This window comes from Rutidosis leptorrhynchoides, chromosome 8, assembly GCF_046630445.1.
Source record: "Rutidosis leptorrhynchoides isolate AG116_Rl617_1_P2 chromosome 8, CSIRO_AGI_Rlap_v1, whole genome shotgun sequence".
NCBI lineage: Eukaryota > Viridiplantae > Streptophyta > Magnoliopsida > Asterales > Asteraceae > Rutidosis > Rutidosis leptorrhynchoides.
The window spans coordinates 61,876,656-61,895,777 of NC_092340.1; the positions used below are offsets into that span (position 1 = coordinate 61,876,656).

Sequence of the window (19,122 nt, forward strand, 5' to 3'; positions counted from 1 at the left end):
AGTCGTTAAGTCATCGTTAGTCGTTACATGTAAGTGTTGTTTTGAAACCTTTAGGTTAACGATCTTGTTAAATGTTGTTAACCCAATGTTTATAATATCAAATGAGATTTTAAATTATTATATTATCATAATATTATCATGTATGAATATCTCTTAATATGATATATATATACATTAAATGTCTTTACAACGATAATCGTTACATATATGTCTCGTTTAAAAATCATTAAGTTAGTAGTCTTGTTTTTACATATGTAGTTCATTGTTAATATACTTAATGATATGTTTACTTATCATAGTATCATGTTAACTATATATATATATCCATATATATGTCATCATATAGTTTTTACAAGTTTTAACGTTCGTGAATCACCGGTCAACTTGGGTGGTCAATTGTCTATATGAAACATATTTCAATTAATCAAGTCTTAACAAGTTTGATTGCTTAACATGTTGGAAACATTTAATCATGTAAATATCAATCTCAATTAATATATATAAACATGGAAAAGTTCGGGTCACTACAGTACCTACCCGTTAAATAAATTTCGTCCTGAAATTTTAAGCTGTTGAAGGTGTTGACGAATCTTCTGGAAATAGATGCGGGTATTTCTTCTTCATCTGATCTTCACGCTCCCAGGTGAACTCGGGTCCTCTACGAGCATTCCATCGAACCTTAACAATTGGTATCTTGTTTTGCTTAAGTCTTTTAACCTCACGATCCATTATTTCGACGGGTTCTTCGATGAATTGAAGTTTTTCGTTGATTTGGATTTCATCTAACGGAATAGTGAGATCTTCTTTAGCAAAACATTTCTTCAAATTCGAGACGTGGAAAGTGTTATGTACAGCCGCGAGTTGTTGAGGTAACTCAAGTCGGTAAGCTACTGGTCCGACACGATCAATAATCTTGAATGGTCCAATATACCTTGGACTTAATTTCCCTCGTTTACCAAATCGAACAACGCCTTTCCAAGGTGCAACTTTAAGCATGACCATCTCTCCAATTTCAAATTCTATATCTTTTCTTTTAATGTCAGCGTAGCTCTTTTGTCGACTTTGGGCGGTTTTCAACCGTTGTTGAATTTGGATGATCTTCTCGGTAGTTTCTTGTATAATCTCCGGACCCGTAATCTGTCTATCCCCCACTTCACTCCAACAAATCGGAGACCTGCACTTTCTACCATAAAGTGCTTCAAACGGCGTCATCTCAATGCTTGAATGGTAGCTGTTGTTGTAGGAAAATTCTGCTAACGGTAGATGTCGATCCCAACTGTTTCCGAAATCAATAACACATGCTCGTAGCATGTCTTCAAGCGTTTGTATCGTCCTTTCGCTCTGCCCATCAGTTTGTGGATGATAGGCAGTACTCATGTCTAGACGAGTTCTTAATGCTTGCTGTAATGTCTGCCAGAATCTTGAAATAAATCTGCCATCCCTATCAGAGATAATAGAGATTGGTATTCCATGTCTGGAGACGACTTCCTTCAAATACAGTCGTGCTAACTTCTCCATCTTGTCATCTTCTCTTATTGGCAGGAAGTGTACTGATTTGGTGAGACGATCAACTATTACCCAAATAGTATCAAAACCACTTGCAGTCCTTGGAAATTTAGTGATGAAATCCATGGTAATGTTTTTCCATTTCCATTCCGGGATTTCTGGTTGTTGAAGTAGACCTGATGGTTTCTGATGCTCAGCTTTGACCTTAGAACACGTCAAACATTCTCCTACGTATTTAGCAACATCGGCTTTCATACCCGGCCACCAAAAATGTTTCTTGAGATCCTTGTACATCTTCCCCGTTCCAGGATGTATTGAGTATCTGGTTTTATGAGCTTCTCTAAGTACCATTTCTCTCATATTACCAAATTTTGGTACCCAAATCCTTTCAGCCCTATACCGGGTTCCGTCTTCTCGAATATTAAGATGCTTCTCCGATCCTTTGGGTATTTCATCCTTTAAATTTCCCTCTTTTAAAACTCCTTGTTGCGCCTCCTTTATTTGAGTAGTAAGGTTATTATGAATCATTATATTCATAGATTTTACTCGAATGGGTTCTCTGTCCTTCCTGCTCAAGGCATCGGCTACCACATTTGCCTTCCCCGGGTGGTAACGAATCTCAAAGTCGTAATCATTCAATAATTCAATCCACCTACACTGCCTCATATTCAGTTGTTTCTGATTAAATATGTGTTGAAGACTTTTGTGGTCGGTATATATAATACTTTTGACCCCATATAAGTAGTGCCTCCAAGTCTTTAATGCAAAAATAACCGCGCCTAATTCCAAATCATGCGTCGTATAATTTTGTTCGTGAATCTTCAATTGTCTAGACGCATAAGCAATCACCTTCGTTCGTTGCATTAATACACAACCGAGACCTTGCTTTGATACATCACAATAAATCACAAAATCATCATTCCTTTCAGGCAATGACAATATAGGTGCCGTAGTTAGCTTTTTCTTCAATAACTGAAATGTTTTCTCTTGTTCATCATTCCATTCAAATTTCTTCCCTTTATGCGTTAATGCAGTCAAGGGTTTTGCTATTCTGGAAAAGTCTTGGATGAACCTTCTGTAGTAACCAGCTAGTCCTAAAAACTGGCGTATGTGTTTCGGAGTTTTTGGGGTTTCCCACTTTTCAACATTTTCTATCTTTGCCGGATCCACCTTAATACCTTCTTTGTTCACTATGTGACCGAGGAATTGAACTTCTTCCAACCAAAATGCACACTTTGAAAACTTAGCGTACAATTCTTCCTTCCTCAATACTTCTAACACCTTTCTCAAATGTTCACCGTGTTCTTGGTCATTCTTTGAGTAAATAAGTATGTCATCAATGAAAACAATGACAAACTTGCCAAGGTATGGTCCACACACTCGGTTCATAAGGTCCATGAACATAGCTGGTGCATTAGTTAAACCAAACGGCATGACCATAAACACGTAATGACCGTAACGTGTTCTGAAAGCAGTCTTTGGAATATCATTTTCTTTCACCCGCATTTGATGATACCCGGAACGTAAGTCAATCTTTGAATAAACAGACGAGCCTTGTAGTTGATCAAATAAGTCATCGATTCTCGGTAGTGGGTAGCGGTTCTTGATGGTAAGTTTGTTCAACTCTCGGTAGTCGATACACAACCTGAATGTACCATCTTTCTTCTTGACAAACAAAACAGGAGCTCCCCACGGTGATGTGCTTGGTCGAATGAAACCACGCTCTAAAAGTTCTTGTAATTGGCTTTGCAGTTCTTTCATCTCGCTGGGTGCGAGTCTGTAAGGAGCACGAGCTTTTGGTGCAGCTCCTGGTACAAGATCTATTTAAATTTCAACGGATCGATGTGGGGGTAATCCCGGTAATTCTTTCGGAAATACATCGGAAAATTCTTTTGCAATGGGAACATCATTGATGCTCTTTTCTTCAGTTTGTACTTTCTCGACGTGTGCTAGAACAGCATAGCAACCTTTTCGTATTAGTTTTTGTGCCTTCAAATTACTAATAAGATGTAGCTTCGTGTTGCCCTTTTCTCCGTACACCATTAAGGGTTTTCCTTTTTCTCGTATAATGCAAATTGCATTTTTGTAACAAACGATCTCTGCTTTCACTTCTTTCAACCAGTCCATACCGATTATCATATCAAAACTCCCTAACTCTACTGGTATCAAATCAATCTTAAATGTTTCGCTAACCAGTTTAATTTCTCGATTCCGACATATATTATCTGCTGAAATTAATTTACCATTTGCTAATTCGAGTAAAAATTTACTATCCAAAGGCGTCAATGGACAACTTAATTTAGCACAAAAATCTCTACTCATATAGCTTCTATCCGCACCCGAATCAAATAAAACGTAAGCAGATTTATTGTCAATAAGAAACGTACCCGTAACAAGCTCCGGGTCTTCCTGTGCCTCTGTCGCATTAATATTGAAAACTCTTCCGCGGCCTTGTCCATTCGTGTTCTCCTGGTTCGGGCAATTTCTAATAATGTGGCCCGGTTTTCCACATTTATAACAAACTACATTAGCATAACTTGCTCCGACACTACTTTATCTGCCATTACTCATTCCGACACCATTTGTTCCTTTCGTTCTATTAACCCCTGGTCCGTAGACCTCACACTTCGCCGCGCTATGACCATTTCTTTTACACTTGTTGCAAAATTTGGTGCAGAACCCCGAGTGATATTTTCACACCTTTGGCATAGCTGCTTCTGATTGTTGTTGTTGTTGCGGTTATTATTGTTGTTGGGATGATTGTTGTAGTTGCTGTTGTTGTTGTTGTTGTTGTTGTTGTTGTTGTTGTTGTTGTTGTTGTTGGGCCGTTTGTTGTAGTTGCGATTGATGTTGCGATTGTTGGGATAATTGTTGCGATTATTGTTGTAATTGTTGTTGTTGTTGTATTGGTGATTCTTATCACCGTTTTCCTCCCACTTTCTTTTGACTTGCTTCACATTGGCCTCTTCAGCAGTCTGTTCTTTAATTCTTTCTTCAATCTGGTTCACTAGTTTGTGAGCCATTCTACATGCCTGTTGTATGGAGGCGGGCTCGTGTGAACTTATATCTTCTTGGATTCTTTCCGGTAATCCTTTCACAAACGCGTCGATCTTCTCTTCCTCATCTTCGAATGCTCCCGGACACAATAGGCACAATTTCGTGAATCGTCTTTCGTACGTGGTAATATCAAATCCTTGGGTTCGTAACCCTCTAAGTTCTGTCTTGAGCTTATTGACCTCGGTTCTGGGATGGTACTTCTCGTTCATCAAGTGCTTGAATGCTGACCACGGTAGTGCGTACGCATCGTCTTGTCCCACTTGCTCTAGATAGGTATTCCACCATGTTAACGCAGAACCTGTGAAGGTATGCATAGCGTACTTCACTTTGTCCTCTTCAGTACACTTACTTATGGCAAATACCGATTCGACCTTCTCGGTCCACCGTTTCAATCCGATCGGTCCTTCGGTTCCATCAAATTCCTAAGGTTTGCAGGCAGTGAATTCTTTGTAGGTGCATCCTACACGATTTCCTATACTGCTAGATCCAAGGTTATTGTTGGTATGTAGCGCAGCCTGTACTGCGGCTATGTTTGAAGCTAGAAAAGTACGGAATTCCTCTTCATTCATATTCACGGTGTGTCGAGTAGTCGGTGCCATTTCCTTCAAAATAGTCAAATGGAACAAGTTAATCATACAGAATATTAAGAGTAGTTAATAGTATTTCGTAGCATAATATGAACTCATTTATAAAATCTTTTTCTTCATATTAGCGTTTTATAAGTTTAAATTCGGGTAATACCTACCCGTTAAGTTCATACTTAGTAGCTAATATACAATTCAACTACTATAATTCTATATGAAAAACTGATTATAATAATATTTCGCGTTCAAAATTTTACACAATATTTTACAAACTTACAATACCGCTTATTTTACATATAGCATGAAATATAGCACACAATAAATTTGATACAAGATGGTTGTGAAGATAATTCTAGCTAGTACACAAGTCGTTCAGCAAAGGCAATAAAGACACGTAATTCATACGTCCAGAAACAAGTCATGCATTCTGGTTTTACTAGGATTACTTCCCATCCTTGGTCTTGTGGAACATAACCGTTATGGCCGTTGATAAGACAGCGTGTTGTAACGTCGTCAAAGGGACGAGGGTTACGTAATGTCCAACAGTCCCGTAACAATCTAAAAACCTCATTTCTTACCCCAATTACCGACTCCGTCACTTGTGGGAACGTTTTATTTAATAGTTGTAGCCCGATATCCTTGTTCTCACTTTGGTGAGAAGCGAACATTACTAATCCGTAAGCATAACATGCTTCTTTATGTTGCATTTTAGCCGCTTTTTCTAAATCACGAAGTCCAATATTCGGATATATTGAGTCAAAATAATTTCTTAACCCATTGCGTAAAATAGCATTTGGGTTCCCCGCAATATATGCGTCAAAGTAAACACATCGTAACTTATGGATTTCCCAATGTGATATCCCCCATCTTTCGAACGAAAGCCTTTTATAAACCAAGGCATTCTTGGAACGTTCTTCGAATGTCTTACAAACTGATCTCGCCTTAAATAGTTGTGCCGAAGAATTCTGACCGACTCTAGACAAGATTTCATCAATCATGTCTCCGGGTAGGTCTCTTAAAATATTGGGCTGTCTCTTATTAATACAAGCAATTTTTACATATATCATAAAGCATAAGCATACTATATTACATATATTACACCACACGAATACAACTATCTTATTCTGACTCGCTTGTTTCTTCTTCTTCGGTTTTGGTTCGTTTTGCCAAGTTTCTAGAGATATATGATGTTCCCCTAATATGAGCCGTCGTTTTCCACATTGGTTTAGAAAAACCTGGTGGTTTAGAGGTTCCCGGGTCATTGTTACAACTTAAGGACTTCGGGGGTTGACGATACATATAAAGTTCATCGGGGTTGGAATTAGATTTCTCTATTTTTATGCCCTTTCCCTTATTATTTTCTTTTGCCTTTTTAAATTCAGTTGGGGTAATTTCTATAACATCATCGGAATTCTCGTCGGAATCCGATTCATCGGAGAATTGGTAATCCTCCCAATATTTTGCTTCCTTGGCGGAAACACCATTGACCATAATTAACCTTGGTCGGTTGGTTGAGGATTTTCTTTTACTTAACCGTTTTATTATTTCCCCCACCGGTTCTATTTCTTCATCCGGTTCCGATTCTTCTTCCGGTTCCGATTCTTCTTCTGGTTCCGACTCTTCTTCCGGATCCTCTTCGGGAACTTGTGAATCAGTCCACGAATCATTCCAATTTACATTTGACTCTTCATTATTATTAGGTGAGTCAATGGGACTTGTTCTAGAGGTAGACATCTATCACATAATATCAAACGCGTTAAGAGATTAATATATCACATAATATTCACATGTTAAAAATATATAGTTTCCAACAAAATTTGTTAAGCAATCATTTTTCAAGTAAACACGGTCGAAGTCCAGACTCACTAATGCATCCTAACAAACTCGATAAGACACATTAATGCAAAATTCTGGTTCTCTAAGACCAACGTTCGGATACCAACTGAAATGTCCCGTTCTTATTGATTAAAAACGTTCCATATTAATTGATTTCGTTGCGAGGTTTTGACCTCTATATAAGACGTTTTTCAAAGACTGCATTCATTTTTAAAACAAACCATAACCTTTATTTCATAGATAAAGGTTTTAAAAAGCTTTACGTAGATTATCAAATAATGATAATCTAAAATATCCTGTTTACACACGACCATTACATAATGGTCTACAATACAAATATGTTACAACAAAATAAGTTTCTTGAATGCAGTTTTTACACAATATCATACAAGCATGGACTCCAAATCTCGTCCTTATTTAAGTATGCGACAGCGGAAGCTCTTAATAATCACCTGAGAATAAACATGCTTAAAATGTCAACAAAAATGTTGGTGAGTTATAGGTTTAACCTATATATATCAAATCATAATAATAGACCACAAGATTTCATATTTCAATACACATCCCATACATAGAGATAAAAAATCATTCATATGGTGAACACCTGGTAATCGACATTAACAAGATGCATATATAAGAATATCCCCATCATTCCGGGACACCCTTCGGATATGATATAAATTTCGAAGTACTAAAGCATCCGGTACTTTGGATGGGGTTTGTTAGGCCCAATAGATCTATCTTTAGGATTCGCGTCAATTAGGGTGTCTGTTCCCTAATTCTTAGATTACCAGACTTAATAAAAAGGGGCATATTCGATTTCGATAATTCAACCATAGAATGTAGTTTCACGTACTTGTGTCTATTTTGTAAATCATTTATAAAACCTGCATGTATTCTCATCCCAAAAATATTAGATTTTAAAAGTGGACTATAACTCACTTTCACAGATTTTTACTTCGTCGAGAAGTAAGACTTGGCCACTGGTTGATTCACGAACCTATAACAATATATACATATATATCAAAGTATGTTCAAAATATATTTACAACACTTTTAGTATATTTTGATGTTTTAAGTTTATTAAGTCAGCTGTCCTCGTTAGTAACCTACAACTAGTTGTCCACAGTTAGATGTACAGAAATAAATCGATAAATATTATCTTGAATCAATCCACGACCCAGTGTATATGTATCTCAGTATTGATCACAACTCAAACTATATATATTTTGGAATCAACCTCAACCCTGTATAGCTAACTCCAACATTCACATATAGAGTGTCTATGGTTGTTCCGAAATATATATAGATGTGTCGACATGATAGGTCGAAACATTGTATACGTGTCTATGGTATCTCAAGATTACATAATATACAATACAAGTTGATTAAGTTATGGTTGGAATAGATTTGTTACCAATTTTCACGTAGCTAAAATGAGAAAAATTATCCAATCTTGTTTTACCCATAACTTCTTCATTTTAAATCCGTTTTGAGTGAATCAAATTGCTATGGTTTCATATTGAACTCTATTTTATGAATCTAAACAGAAAAAGTATAGGTTTATAGTCGGAAAAATAAGTTACAAGTTGTTTTTGTAAAGGTAGTCATTTCAGTCGAAAGAACGACGTCTAGATGACCATTTTAGAAAACATACTTCCACTTTGAGTTTAACCATAATTTTTGGATATAGTTTCATGTTCATAATAAAAATAATTTTCTCAGAATAACAACTTTTAAATCAAAGTTTATCATAGTTTTTAATTAACTAACCCAAAACAGCCCGCGGTGTTACTACGACGGCGTAAATCCGGTTTTACGGTGTTTTTCGTGTTTCCATGTTTTAAATCATTAAGTTAGCATATCATATAGATATAGAACATGTGTTTAGTTAATTTTAAAAGTCAAGTTAGAAGGATTAACTTTTGTTTGCGAACAAGTTTAGAATTAACTAAACTATATTCTAGTGATTACAAGTTTAAACCTTCGAATAAGATAGCTTTATATGTATGAATCGAATGATGTTATGAACATCAATACTACCTTAAGTTCCTTGGATAAACCTACTGGAAAAGAGAAAAATGGATCTAGCTTCAACGGATCCTTGGATGGCTCGAAGTTCTTGAAGCAGAATCATGACACGAAAACAAGTTCAAGTAAGATCATCACTTGAAATAAGATTATTATAGTTATAGAAATTGAACCAAAGTTTGAATATGATTATTACCTTGTATTAGAATGATAACCTACTGTAAGAAACAAAGATTTCTTGAGGTTAGATGATCACCTTACAAGATTGGAAGTGAGCTAGCAAACTTGAAAGTATTCTTGATTTTATGTAACTAGAACTTGTAGAATATATGAAGAACACTTAGAAATTGAAGATAGAACTTGAGAGAGATCAATTAGATGAATAAAATTGAAGAATTAAAGTGTTTGTAGGTGTTTTTGGTCGTTGGTGTATGGATTATATATAAAGGATATGTAATTTTGTTTTCATGTAAATAAGTCATGAATGATTACTCATATTTTTGTAATTTTATGAGATATTTCATGCTAGTTGCCAAATGATGGTTCCCACATGTGTTAGGTGACTCACATGGGCTGCTAAGAGCTGATCATTGGAGTGTATATATTAATAGTACATACATCTAAAAGCTGTGTATTGTACGAGTACGAATACGGGTGCATACGAGTAGAATTGTTGATGAAACTGAACGAGGATGTAATTGTAAGCATTTTTGTTAAGTAGAAGTATTTTTATAAGTGTATTGAAGTCTTTCAAAAGTGTATAAATACATATTAAAACACTACATGTATATACATTTTAACTGAGTCGTTAAGTCATCGTTAGTCGTTACATGTAAGTGTTGTTTTGAAACCTTTAGGTTAACGATCTTGTTAAATGTTGTTAACCCAATGTTTATAATATCAAATGAGATTTTAAATTATTATATTATCATGATATTATCATGTATGAATATCTCTTAATATGATATATATACATTAAATGTCTTTACAACGATAATCGTTACATATATGTCTCGTTTAAAAATCATTAAGTTAGTAGTCTTGTTTTTACATATGTAGTTCATTGTTAATATACTTAATGATATGTTTACTTATCATAGTATCATGTTAACTATATATATATCCATATATATTTCATCATATAGTTTTTACAAGTTTTAACGTTCGTGAATCACCGGTCAACTTGGGTGGTCAATTGTCTATATGAAACATATTTCAATTAATCAAGTCTTAACAAGTTTGATTGCTTAACATGTTGGAAACATTTTATCATGTAAATATCAATCTCAATTAATATATATAAACATGGAAAATTTCGGGTCACTACAGACCCGACTTTAATCACTAAAGCTAGTGAATTAAAGTCTACTAACCTCAACTAACACAAACTTAGGGTAATTCATACCCATTTCACCCAAACTAGGTCAACTAGTACATTTTGACCCATTTTAATTACTTAGGCTCACAATCAAGTCAAACTCACCCATTAACACTTCTTTCATTAATCTAAAAGTGTATTAGTGACTAAAAACACCATTTGACACTTACAATCTCAAATCACAAGACCAAAACCCTAGATTGTAGCTAGTAGGGCTTCATTACAACAACATAACCAAAATTCACCCATTTTACCCTCAAATGGGTCATACAAGTCTCTAGTAACCAAAAGCCTAGCCATTAACCAATTAAAACTCAAAACTTAGAGTTAGAACTTACCGAGACTATCAACGGGTAGCTAGAGACAAAAGGAACAACTTTAATTCTTGCTCCAAAGATCAACCCTCAATCCTTCACTCTCAAATCTCACTTTTAATTCAATTGGGTTTTAAGTTTTAGGAGAGAAATTAGAAAGAAAATGGAAAAGAAATTAAATGAAATGGATAAGTGGCTGGGATTTAATGCTCCCATCAGATTTATACGCCAAATTACCAATTTGTCCCTTAAAGTCATTTAATTTGAGCTAGAACCGGATTCTGTCCAGCAGGACTGCCGCGGCGCGGCCTAATTCGTCGCGGCGCGACATTCAACGTGAAAATCAACCCTTCTTAACCCTCATTCTGTTCCTGGTTTGCTTGTTATGCCGCGGCGCGGACCATTTTGTCGCGGCGCGGCCTAAGGCTATAACTGAGCAGCTCGACCATCTTAAACAAATTTCAACATTAATTAATTTTGTACATTCCACACCCGCTTCCTATTCTCACCTAACCTTCAACTATAGTCTCGCAAGACTTAACGCTATCAAAACCCACATATAGACTTGCTTATGCACACATTATCAAGTATACACATACATATATATATATATATATATATATATATATATATATATATATATATATATATACATATATATATATATATATATATATATATACATATATTCATACATTTACGTGTAAGCTAACGAGTTATAAACATATAAATGATTAAGTATGTACCTTTCAATACGTACGGGAAAAACGGGATGTTACAATCAATATACACCCCAAGCCCGGTAAAGCCCAAAAGGCCCTCGACCCACTACCTCACCATCCCAACCCAAAGAGCAGCATTAGATCTTCAGGAAACCAGCGAATCTGCCCACTGGGAAACCAAGAACACCCTCATTGAGACCAGTAAACTGTAACAGTCCCTAAATTAAAAGGCTAAACCACCGTACGGGCGATTAAAAAGCCCTCAAGAGACCCCAACTGTAAACCTCATTTTTTGATATTGACAAAGTCGAATACGTCGTCCCTAACCGGAATCGGAACGATGACATGGAAGATGGAATTGAATAAAGCCACACAACAAACCAAAGAACCAAAACCCTACCTCACCAACCAGCAACTTTCGATAGTCGAAACCGGCTACCACCAGCGGTCGACGGTGGCAACAGTCAACCAAGAAATCAGAGCCAATAAATCACCATTTTCTAAGGATAAAGGAAACAGGAAAAAAAAGAAGAAAAAAAAAACCAGAAAGCTGGAAAGAAAAGTTTTCGGCAAAAAACCGCCGAAGCAAAGCTCCGACGCCCAACAACCGGAGGACAACATGGAACAAAGCAATGACCCAGTCACCGTATCTCAGCACGAAGTTCACAGATCTCACTCGGAGATTGTCGCCTGTGAACGACGAAGGAGAGAAACGCTGAAGGTCACCGGTAAGTTAAGGAACACCAAATCGGAGAGGAGACTTACCAAAGATGACCCTTAAGCACAGAATGCTTGAGGCATTTATCGCTTGTGCCGCTGGAGACATCAAAATCAAGGAGCCGACACCTCAGAGACCGTCAGATCTAAGAGAAAAGGCAAAAAGAAAGCAAAAAAAAGTCCATCTACCTCCGGCGAGATGCCGGAGGCCAAAAAAAGCATAGCCACAGAAAATCTACAAAACGGCGGTTGAGAGATGAAGAAGAAAAGGTGTTGGCGGCTGTAAAAAATTAGTGTTACCTTGAGGAAGAATAAGTTGTACACAGAGAGAAAGTAAATTAGAGTGCAAGTTTCATTAGACTTATATTTGATAGATCTATTATAACATGCAATAACTAGTTATACTATACGCGCAATAGACTAATAGGTGTATATGATCGTGAATTTAGTAAACATTGTAGTAAAAATATTAGTGTATAAATTTGAAGTCTCAACGAATACATTTGTTTTCTTTATTTTTGTTTGATTTAAGAAATCGTTTAAAACATATAAGTAGTTTAGCTTAGACCATTCTTAATGGTGATGGGGTGTGATGAGTATTTTTGTAGGGTATACTGGTATAATGTTGATTTGACAAATGTGATGATGTGAATTTAGTAAACATTGTAGTTAAATCCCTTTTCTTGAGCATCTTCCAAATCTCTATCAAGATTCCCCAGTTTCTTCAATTTCTCTCTTACCCTTTTACCCTTTAAACCCCTAGAGTTTTCTTCTTCTTCTTGAGAGCATAGTGAATCCCAACATTCCTTTACACTATCACACGAACTTATCTTCATTCTTTCTTCATTAGGAAAAACTCCATGAAGTAGTGAAATAGCATCAAATTATTTCAAAACTTCATTGTTTTGAAATGTTGACTTCACTAGTCTTGAACTAGCTTGTGGAACAAAGTCTCATACTTTGATGCTTCTCCACGAGTAGTAATCCTTAGATTTGAGATAATCTTCAAATCTTAATTTCCACACATCAATATCTTCTTTATCAAAGATTAGTGCTTCTTTCACCAATTCTTCTAAGTATCCCATAGTTTTGAGTTGACCCGAGAATCGTTGACTCAAGTTTTTGCACAAAATGAATTTTGACGCAACCAAAAACGTTTATAGAGCAATGATTTGGGCAACCGCTCTGATACCAATTGTAAGTAACTAGAGGAGGTGAATAGTTACTTAATACGTTTTAAAACTTTTTCGAATGATCACTAAACTTGATTAACTATGATCAACCAATTCAACTCAAACTTGTTGTATGTGGTGTTTATGTTCAAAATGATGAGTAAAGTAATGTAAAGAACATAGACACAAAATTTATAGTGGTTCGGGTGGATGTTAACTAATCCACCTTAATCCACTCCCCGATTACACTAATCCGGATTTCTTGCTTCACTAAGCACTTTTCTCCAAACCCAGTGGAGATCCGATTTACAAGTCTTCAACTTCTTTGGTATACAACAAACCTAATCCTTCTAACCCTTTGAAAGACCAACTCCAACTTAGCTCAACTTGTCCTCAACTTGGACAAGTATTAATCTCCAACTAAGATTAATCAACTTCCTAAGTCCCTTTAAGAAAGTAGATAACTAAGCTAGCATATGCTTCTACTAATTGAAGTTATAAGACTCACACAATTAGTGATGATAATCCTAAGACAATTCTAGGACATACATCACACTAAGTAAACTAACAAGATAAATAAATTTGATTAGTAAGTTTACAATAACCAAATTCTATATCTATAAGATCATAGAATCTTCTCTTGCTTGATTACACTTGAGTAGTAATTAAAGCCCCTGTGATCTATGGAAATATGCCTTTGAAATGTGCAAGAGGTTTAGCTTCAAATGCTCTCCAATGATTGCTATTTATGGTGGAATTCAAAAACTAGTCGTTGCCAGACGGTCATTGTGACGGTCGACCGTGGTTCGATCGTGCGTGCCTGTGTCCAAAATTTGTATCCGTTGTATAGCTGTTTGACTCAGATTTGAACCTTTTAGAATCTTTACTTCATTTAGCACCTGCAAAAGAAACCCAATATCCTATACAAGTATTATATGCATTAAGTGTGTGGGATTTGGTCTTATTGTGTGAAAATGACATAACACTCCAAATGTGATGAACCCAACATTTTTGGAGAAGTGTCTTGATTGTCATTTTGGGTAATCTCAGTTTGGTCAAGACTTAGTTAGGTTCATTAATGCATTTGGTTCAATCCTAAAGACTAGTCAACATGTCATTAACTTCCTAGTTTCAATTAATCACAAATCATATTCATTTTAAGATTAAGTAGAGATTAATTGAATAATGTTTTTCTAAGTTAAACATTAAGTGTAAGTTGTACTTAGACATGTTACACAATGTGTGTTATTAGACAAGACCAAATAGATTATTGACCATTATTATTTGTGAACCATGTTACACTTAGTTCCTTTAAGTAAACTAGTTATTTAAATCCTAGTTTCTAACTTATACACATAGCAAGTTTAAGAGCATGTTAACAAGTTGGCAAATTAATGAGTATCAAACATATTAGCAAGTAGCAGGTAATACTCATGTATAGCAAGAGATAATTATTCTAATATCAACCATATAGATATTTGCACAACAATATGCTTTAAGCTTTAGCAAGCTTACCTTCAATATAACACATTGCATGATTAATGTGTAAGCACACATTAATGTCCAACACATGTACAAGGGAAGAGCAATCTCTAGTTGGGACTTGGTAACCATCCTAAATATATCTAAGTGTATTTTACTAGTTACACTTTAGAATGTTGTTCTTCATTTAGCCTTAATTTGTCACTAAGTAATCTTTAATTGTAATTAGTGTTCTAATGACATTAGCTTATGTGTGTTGGTACTTGGTGATCATCCTAAGAATGTCTAGACAAGTTTTAAGATCACAAGTTATTGATTAACACTTATTTGTTATGCTTAATAATGGTTAAATTGTCATTAAGGTGTAATTAAGCGTGATTAACCAAGATTAGCGTTTTTATGACCAAAACTCAATTGAGTATGGAGGAGGCATCTATTCTAAGCGTGTCGAGAAAGGTTTCATGAATTATAGATGTCGGAATGTGGTCAAACTAAATTTGGTCAAAAATGGTGATAGTGAAATCTACGGTCGCACTGTGGTTGACCGTGGTGATGACCGTGCAACTTGTTTTCACAAAACTGCGTTGCAGATTCAGTTTGGGCTTCTATGGTCAAGTGTACGGTCGACCATCCCTTTAACCGTGTAACTTTAATGCTCTTTATTTCTATTCTAAGGTTTGTTTGATTTGGTCATTTGCAAGATCAAGTATGGATTAGTGAACTTGCGTGTTTTATGTTAAGATATCGATCATCACTTATGCATATGTATGTGTCATCATCAAAACATATTCTTTGGTTAAGCATCGTACTTAACTTTTTCGGTTAGTCCATTAACCAACATTCAACCAGCAAAAATATTTTGGTAAAGGTTACACATCATAATTAATTATATCTTCTACGATGCGCTTAAATAGAGCTTTACTCATTCTAAAACACCTTCTAAAAGCTTTTTCGGGATACACTGGACGCTCTTGAAAGTAGTGCTTGTGTAATATTTCGGCTGCTTTCTCACGATCTCTACGGATGTAAGATTAAGTGTGTGGAACTCGTTCGTTGTTTGCAGCCTCTTCAGCCTCAGTAGCCTCTTCAGCATCCATTTCTTTCGCCATTGCTCGTAAAATATTCAAATCGTGTTCGTCATCCGAATCCCAAATGTCAAAAAGCTTAAACTTATTTTTTGCCATTGAATGTTTTTGATAAGAAGTATTGAATTAATGAAAGAGTATTGAAATAAATGTGTGTAAAAATGGTATTAGAAATGGGGTACTTATAAAAGAAAAAAAACATATTTAAACGGCTATAATACCGTTTGAAAAAGTGTGTTGGCAGTCCCTCATTGGATGCTCACTTTCATTGCTTCAGGTGATGGACTGATCACGCCTGGCTTTTTTTTGGCTCCATCGCGCCGCACTGTGGCACCATCAAGGCGTGATGGGGGCAAACCGAGGCAACCACACTGCACTACAAATGGTCTTAATAAGTTTCATTTGTGAGTTTAATGAATACATAATCTATATATATCTAAAAACTAACTCACATGGTCATAAATGAGCCCAATAAAAGTTTATAATTTAATCATTTTAAAGTAAAAAAAAATCCCTTAAAAAAATACTATTTAAATACTAATAATAAATCCTAATAATAAATTCAAAATTACTATAGTTATCTTACAAACCTTTCATTTTTCATATGCAATCACATTGAAAATATTTAAGCCAATACGTATTAACTATCTTATCTATAAAAGTAAATATGATTATTAAAATATTAAATGATACTTTAAAAGTTGAGTTAATTGGAGATATCATAAAGAATGTTTACATAACTCAATCGTTTCAATTTCTAACTGATTTGTTTCATTCAGAATTTCAGATTAGGGTTCCACCCGTATATTTTTCCTTTGTCTTTTATCAGTTGAAATCTTTCTCAACAGGGTAATCAAAAAAAGGTTCATCAGCATTCAAAGCTCTGAAATCATTACTAGATTGAATCAGTTTTAGGGTCTTCAAAATTGACAGAAGTGTTGATCGGTTTTGGGGGACTACACCGATCCTTATTTAGGGTTTCACAATTCGCACCTCAGATCCACCGATTCTTAATTAGGCTTTCGAATCGATTGGGAAGAGGATGGTTTTTCGATTGGTTTTTTCTTCATGATTAACAAATTTCAGGTTCAAATTGAACCATTATCTAGATTTTCTGCTTCTTAACAATCAACCGATTGTTGGATCCGTACGATTTATTTTTATAATTGAAATATTTTTACTGATCTGTTTCATGTAATTTGTTATTTAATTGGAAATTTTTTATTTTTGGTCTGATTTAATTACTGAATTGTGATGTTTAGTATTTTGTCTGATTGCATTGACATTCTATGTGAACATTGAACTTAGATTATTACGGATATGATTGCATATGTTCATGATGGAGGAGCTTTTTGATTGAGATTACATGTCTTCTATTTTCACCATTAATTTCAAAAGAAGTTGTCTTTGTTCCAAGTTAATTCAAGAAAACCATAAAATCAAATCTTTTTGATTAATAAGGTTTTGGGTGTTTGTAAATTGTAATCAAAATGAATGCAGTTGGTAGACAAGGGCAAGGGCAAATATCTGGTGTATCTGCAGCTCATCACCATCGTCAACATTCTGATAATCTTTTTGATGTGACATCATCATCTTCATCATCATCTAATGGTACATGGTTACAATTCGCTGGTTTGCAACATCTTCAACAACAACCATCATCAAACACATCTTCATCTGTATGTACTCTATTTAATTTGTATTGTTGATTAATTTTGTAGTCTTGAAATGAAATGTTAGATCTTTCCTATGTACAGACACAGATAATTAGCACATTTGTGAAAAATAATAACTACCATATCAATTAAAAATGTAATTGAAATTTCTGACCAAAATGCTTCTCACCCTTATCACCAAAAAGTCCTTATTTGATCCATAATATGTAATGTTTGTTATATTTGGTTAGTTTTGTAATCAAAGTTTAGATCTGGTGGTAGGTGTAGGTTATGAATTTGATATGCTCTGTTTTTTTTTTTTTTTTTTTTTTTGAGTAGGAGGATTTTGGTTATTATGCTGTTGTCGGTGGAGGTGGTCAAGTTGGTAGAATGTATGATAATAAAAATAGTAGGAATTTTGGTGCGAGTGATTTGTTTACCGAGCCGTTAACTCCACCCGGCCGTCACGAAAAGCATTTTGGTAATGGCGGTGATGACCGTAATGGTTTCAGTCCCGGTCTTTTGGATATACATTCGATTGATACAGAGCTTATTTCCGAGGTGCGTTTTGTGGCACTGTTGAATAAATTAATATACTATTTAATTGTTGAGGTGTTATTTGGTTAGTTTATCTATATGTTCTGTTTTTCATATGTTGACAGATGCCTGTAACTGGAACACGTGGTGCTCCACTGTACAATGATCGTGGAAAAATCTATGATGATGTCGAGGCGTTTTTTGACAATAACAAACCAGCCGGTAAAGCTCGAGGTTTGTCAGATAACAACGTTATGACAAGTTTTGCTTGGGATAAGGAGAAGACGGGCAGTGTTGCAAAGATTAAAGTTGTGGTATGTTGATCCAATTTCATCATATTAACAAATCTGTATTTTCATCGACAGTAGTGTATAATTGTTCATGTGTAATTTAGTAGTTATAATGTTATGTAATTATTCGTTGTTTGATGATTATATGACTGATGACTACATTTGTTCCCTTTTTATTTGGGGTTTATATTTCAGGTGCCTACAGGTTGATCTAACAGAATACATGGAGAAACATGAATTTGTATTTGATGCAGTACTAAATGAGGAGGTTTTTAATGATGAGGTCAGCAAATTGTTTTTCACTAAGCAATGGTTTAATTTCTCACACATATTCTAAGTAATAACTAACTTTATATTTCCTTTACGGTTCAATAACTGTCTTCATAGGTTTATCGTGAAACTGTTGAGCCCATCGTTCCCATAATTTTCAAACGTACTAAAGCTACATGCTTTGCATATGGACAAACAGGTAAGATACAACCCGATAACATTTCTTTAAAATTGAGTCGGTTATACTGACTTTGACCCGACTTTTAAGGCATTTTTGGGTGAGTCTAGATTACGACTTTTTAAATGGCAGATTGCTCGCGATTAGAATTTATACTTGCAAGCAATGAAAGGCAGAGTTTATGGTTCAGATTGTCTGTCTTTTTGTTATTGTGGACTTCAAATCATCATTATTATTATATAACTATAATTGTAAATTGATCATTCAAGAATAACATGCAATTTGTGGGTGATGATGAACTCAGGACT

At 35.1% G+C, this 19,122-nt stretch overlaps 1 protein-coding gene across 1 annotated transcript; it reads left to right on the top strand.

The window, feature by feature from the left end:
- The first annotated feature begins 17,374 nt into the window (after positions 1–17,374).
- Positions 17,375–18,885, top strand: LOC139863471 (kinesin-like protein KIN-13B). The gene is made up of 5 exons (XM_071852103.1): positions 17,375–17,563; positions 17,879–18,100; positions 18,202–18,390; positions 18,572–18,649; positions 18,754–18,885. The coding sequence occupies exons 1-5, from the start codon at positions 17,375–17,377 to the stop codon at positions 18,883–18,885; spliced, it is 810 nt and encodes a 269-aa protein (XP_071708204.1).
- Positions 18,886–19,122: the final 237 nt, after the last annotated feature.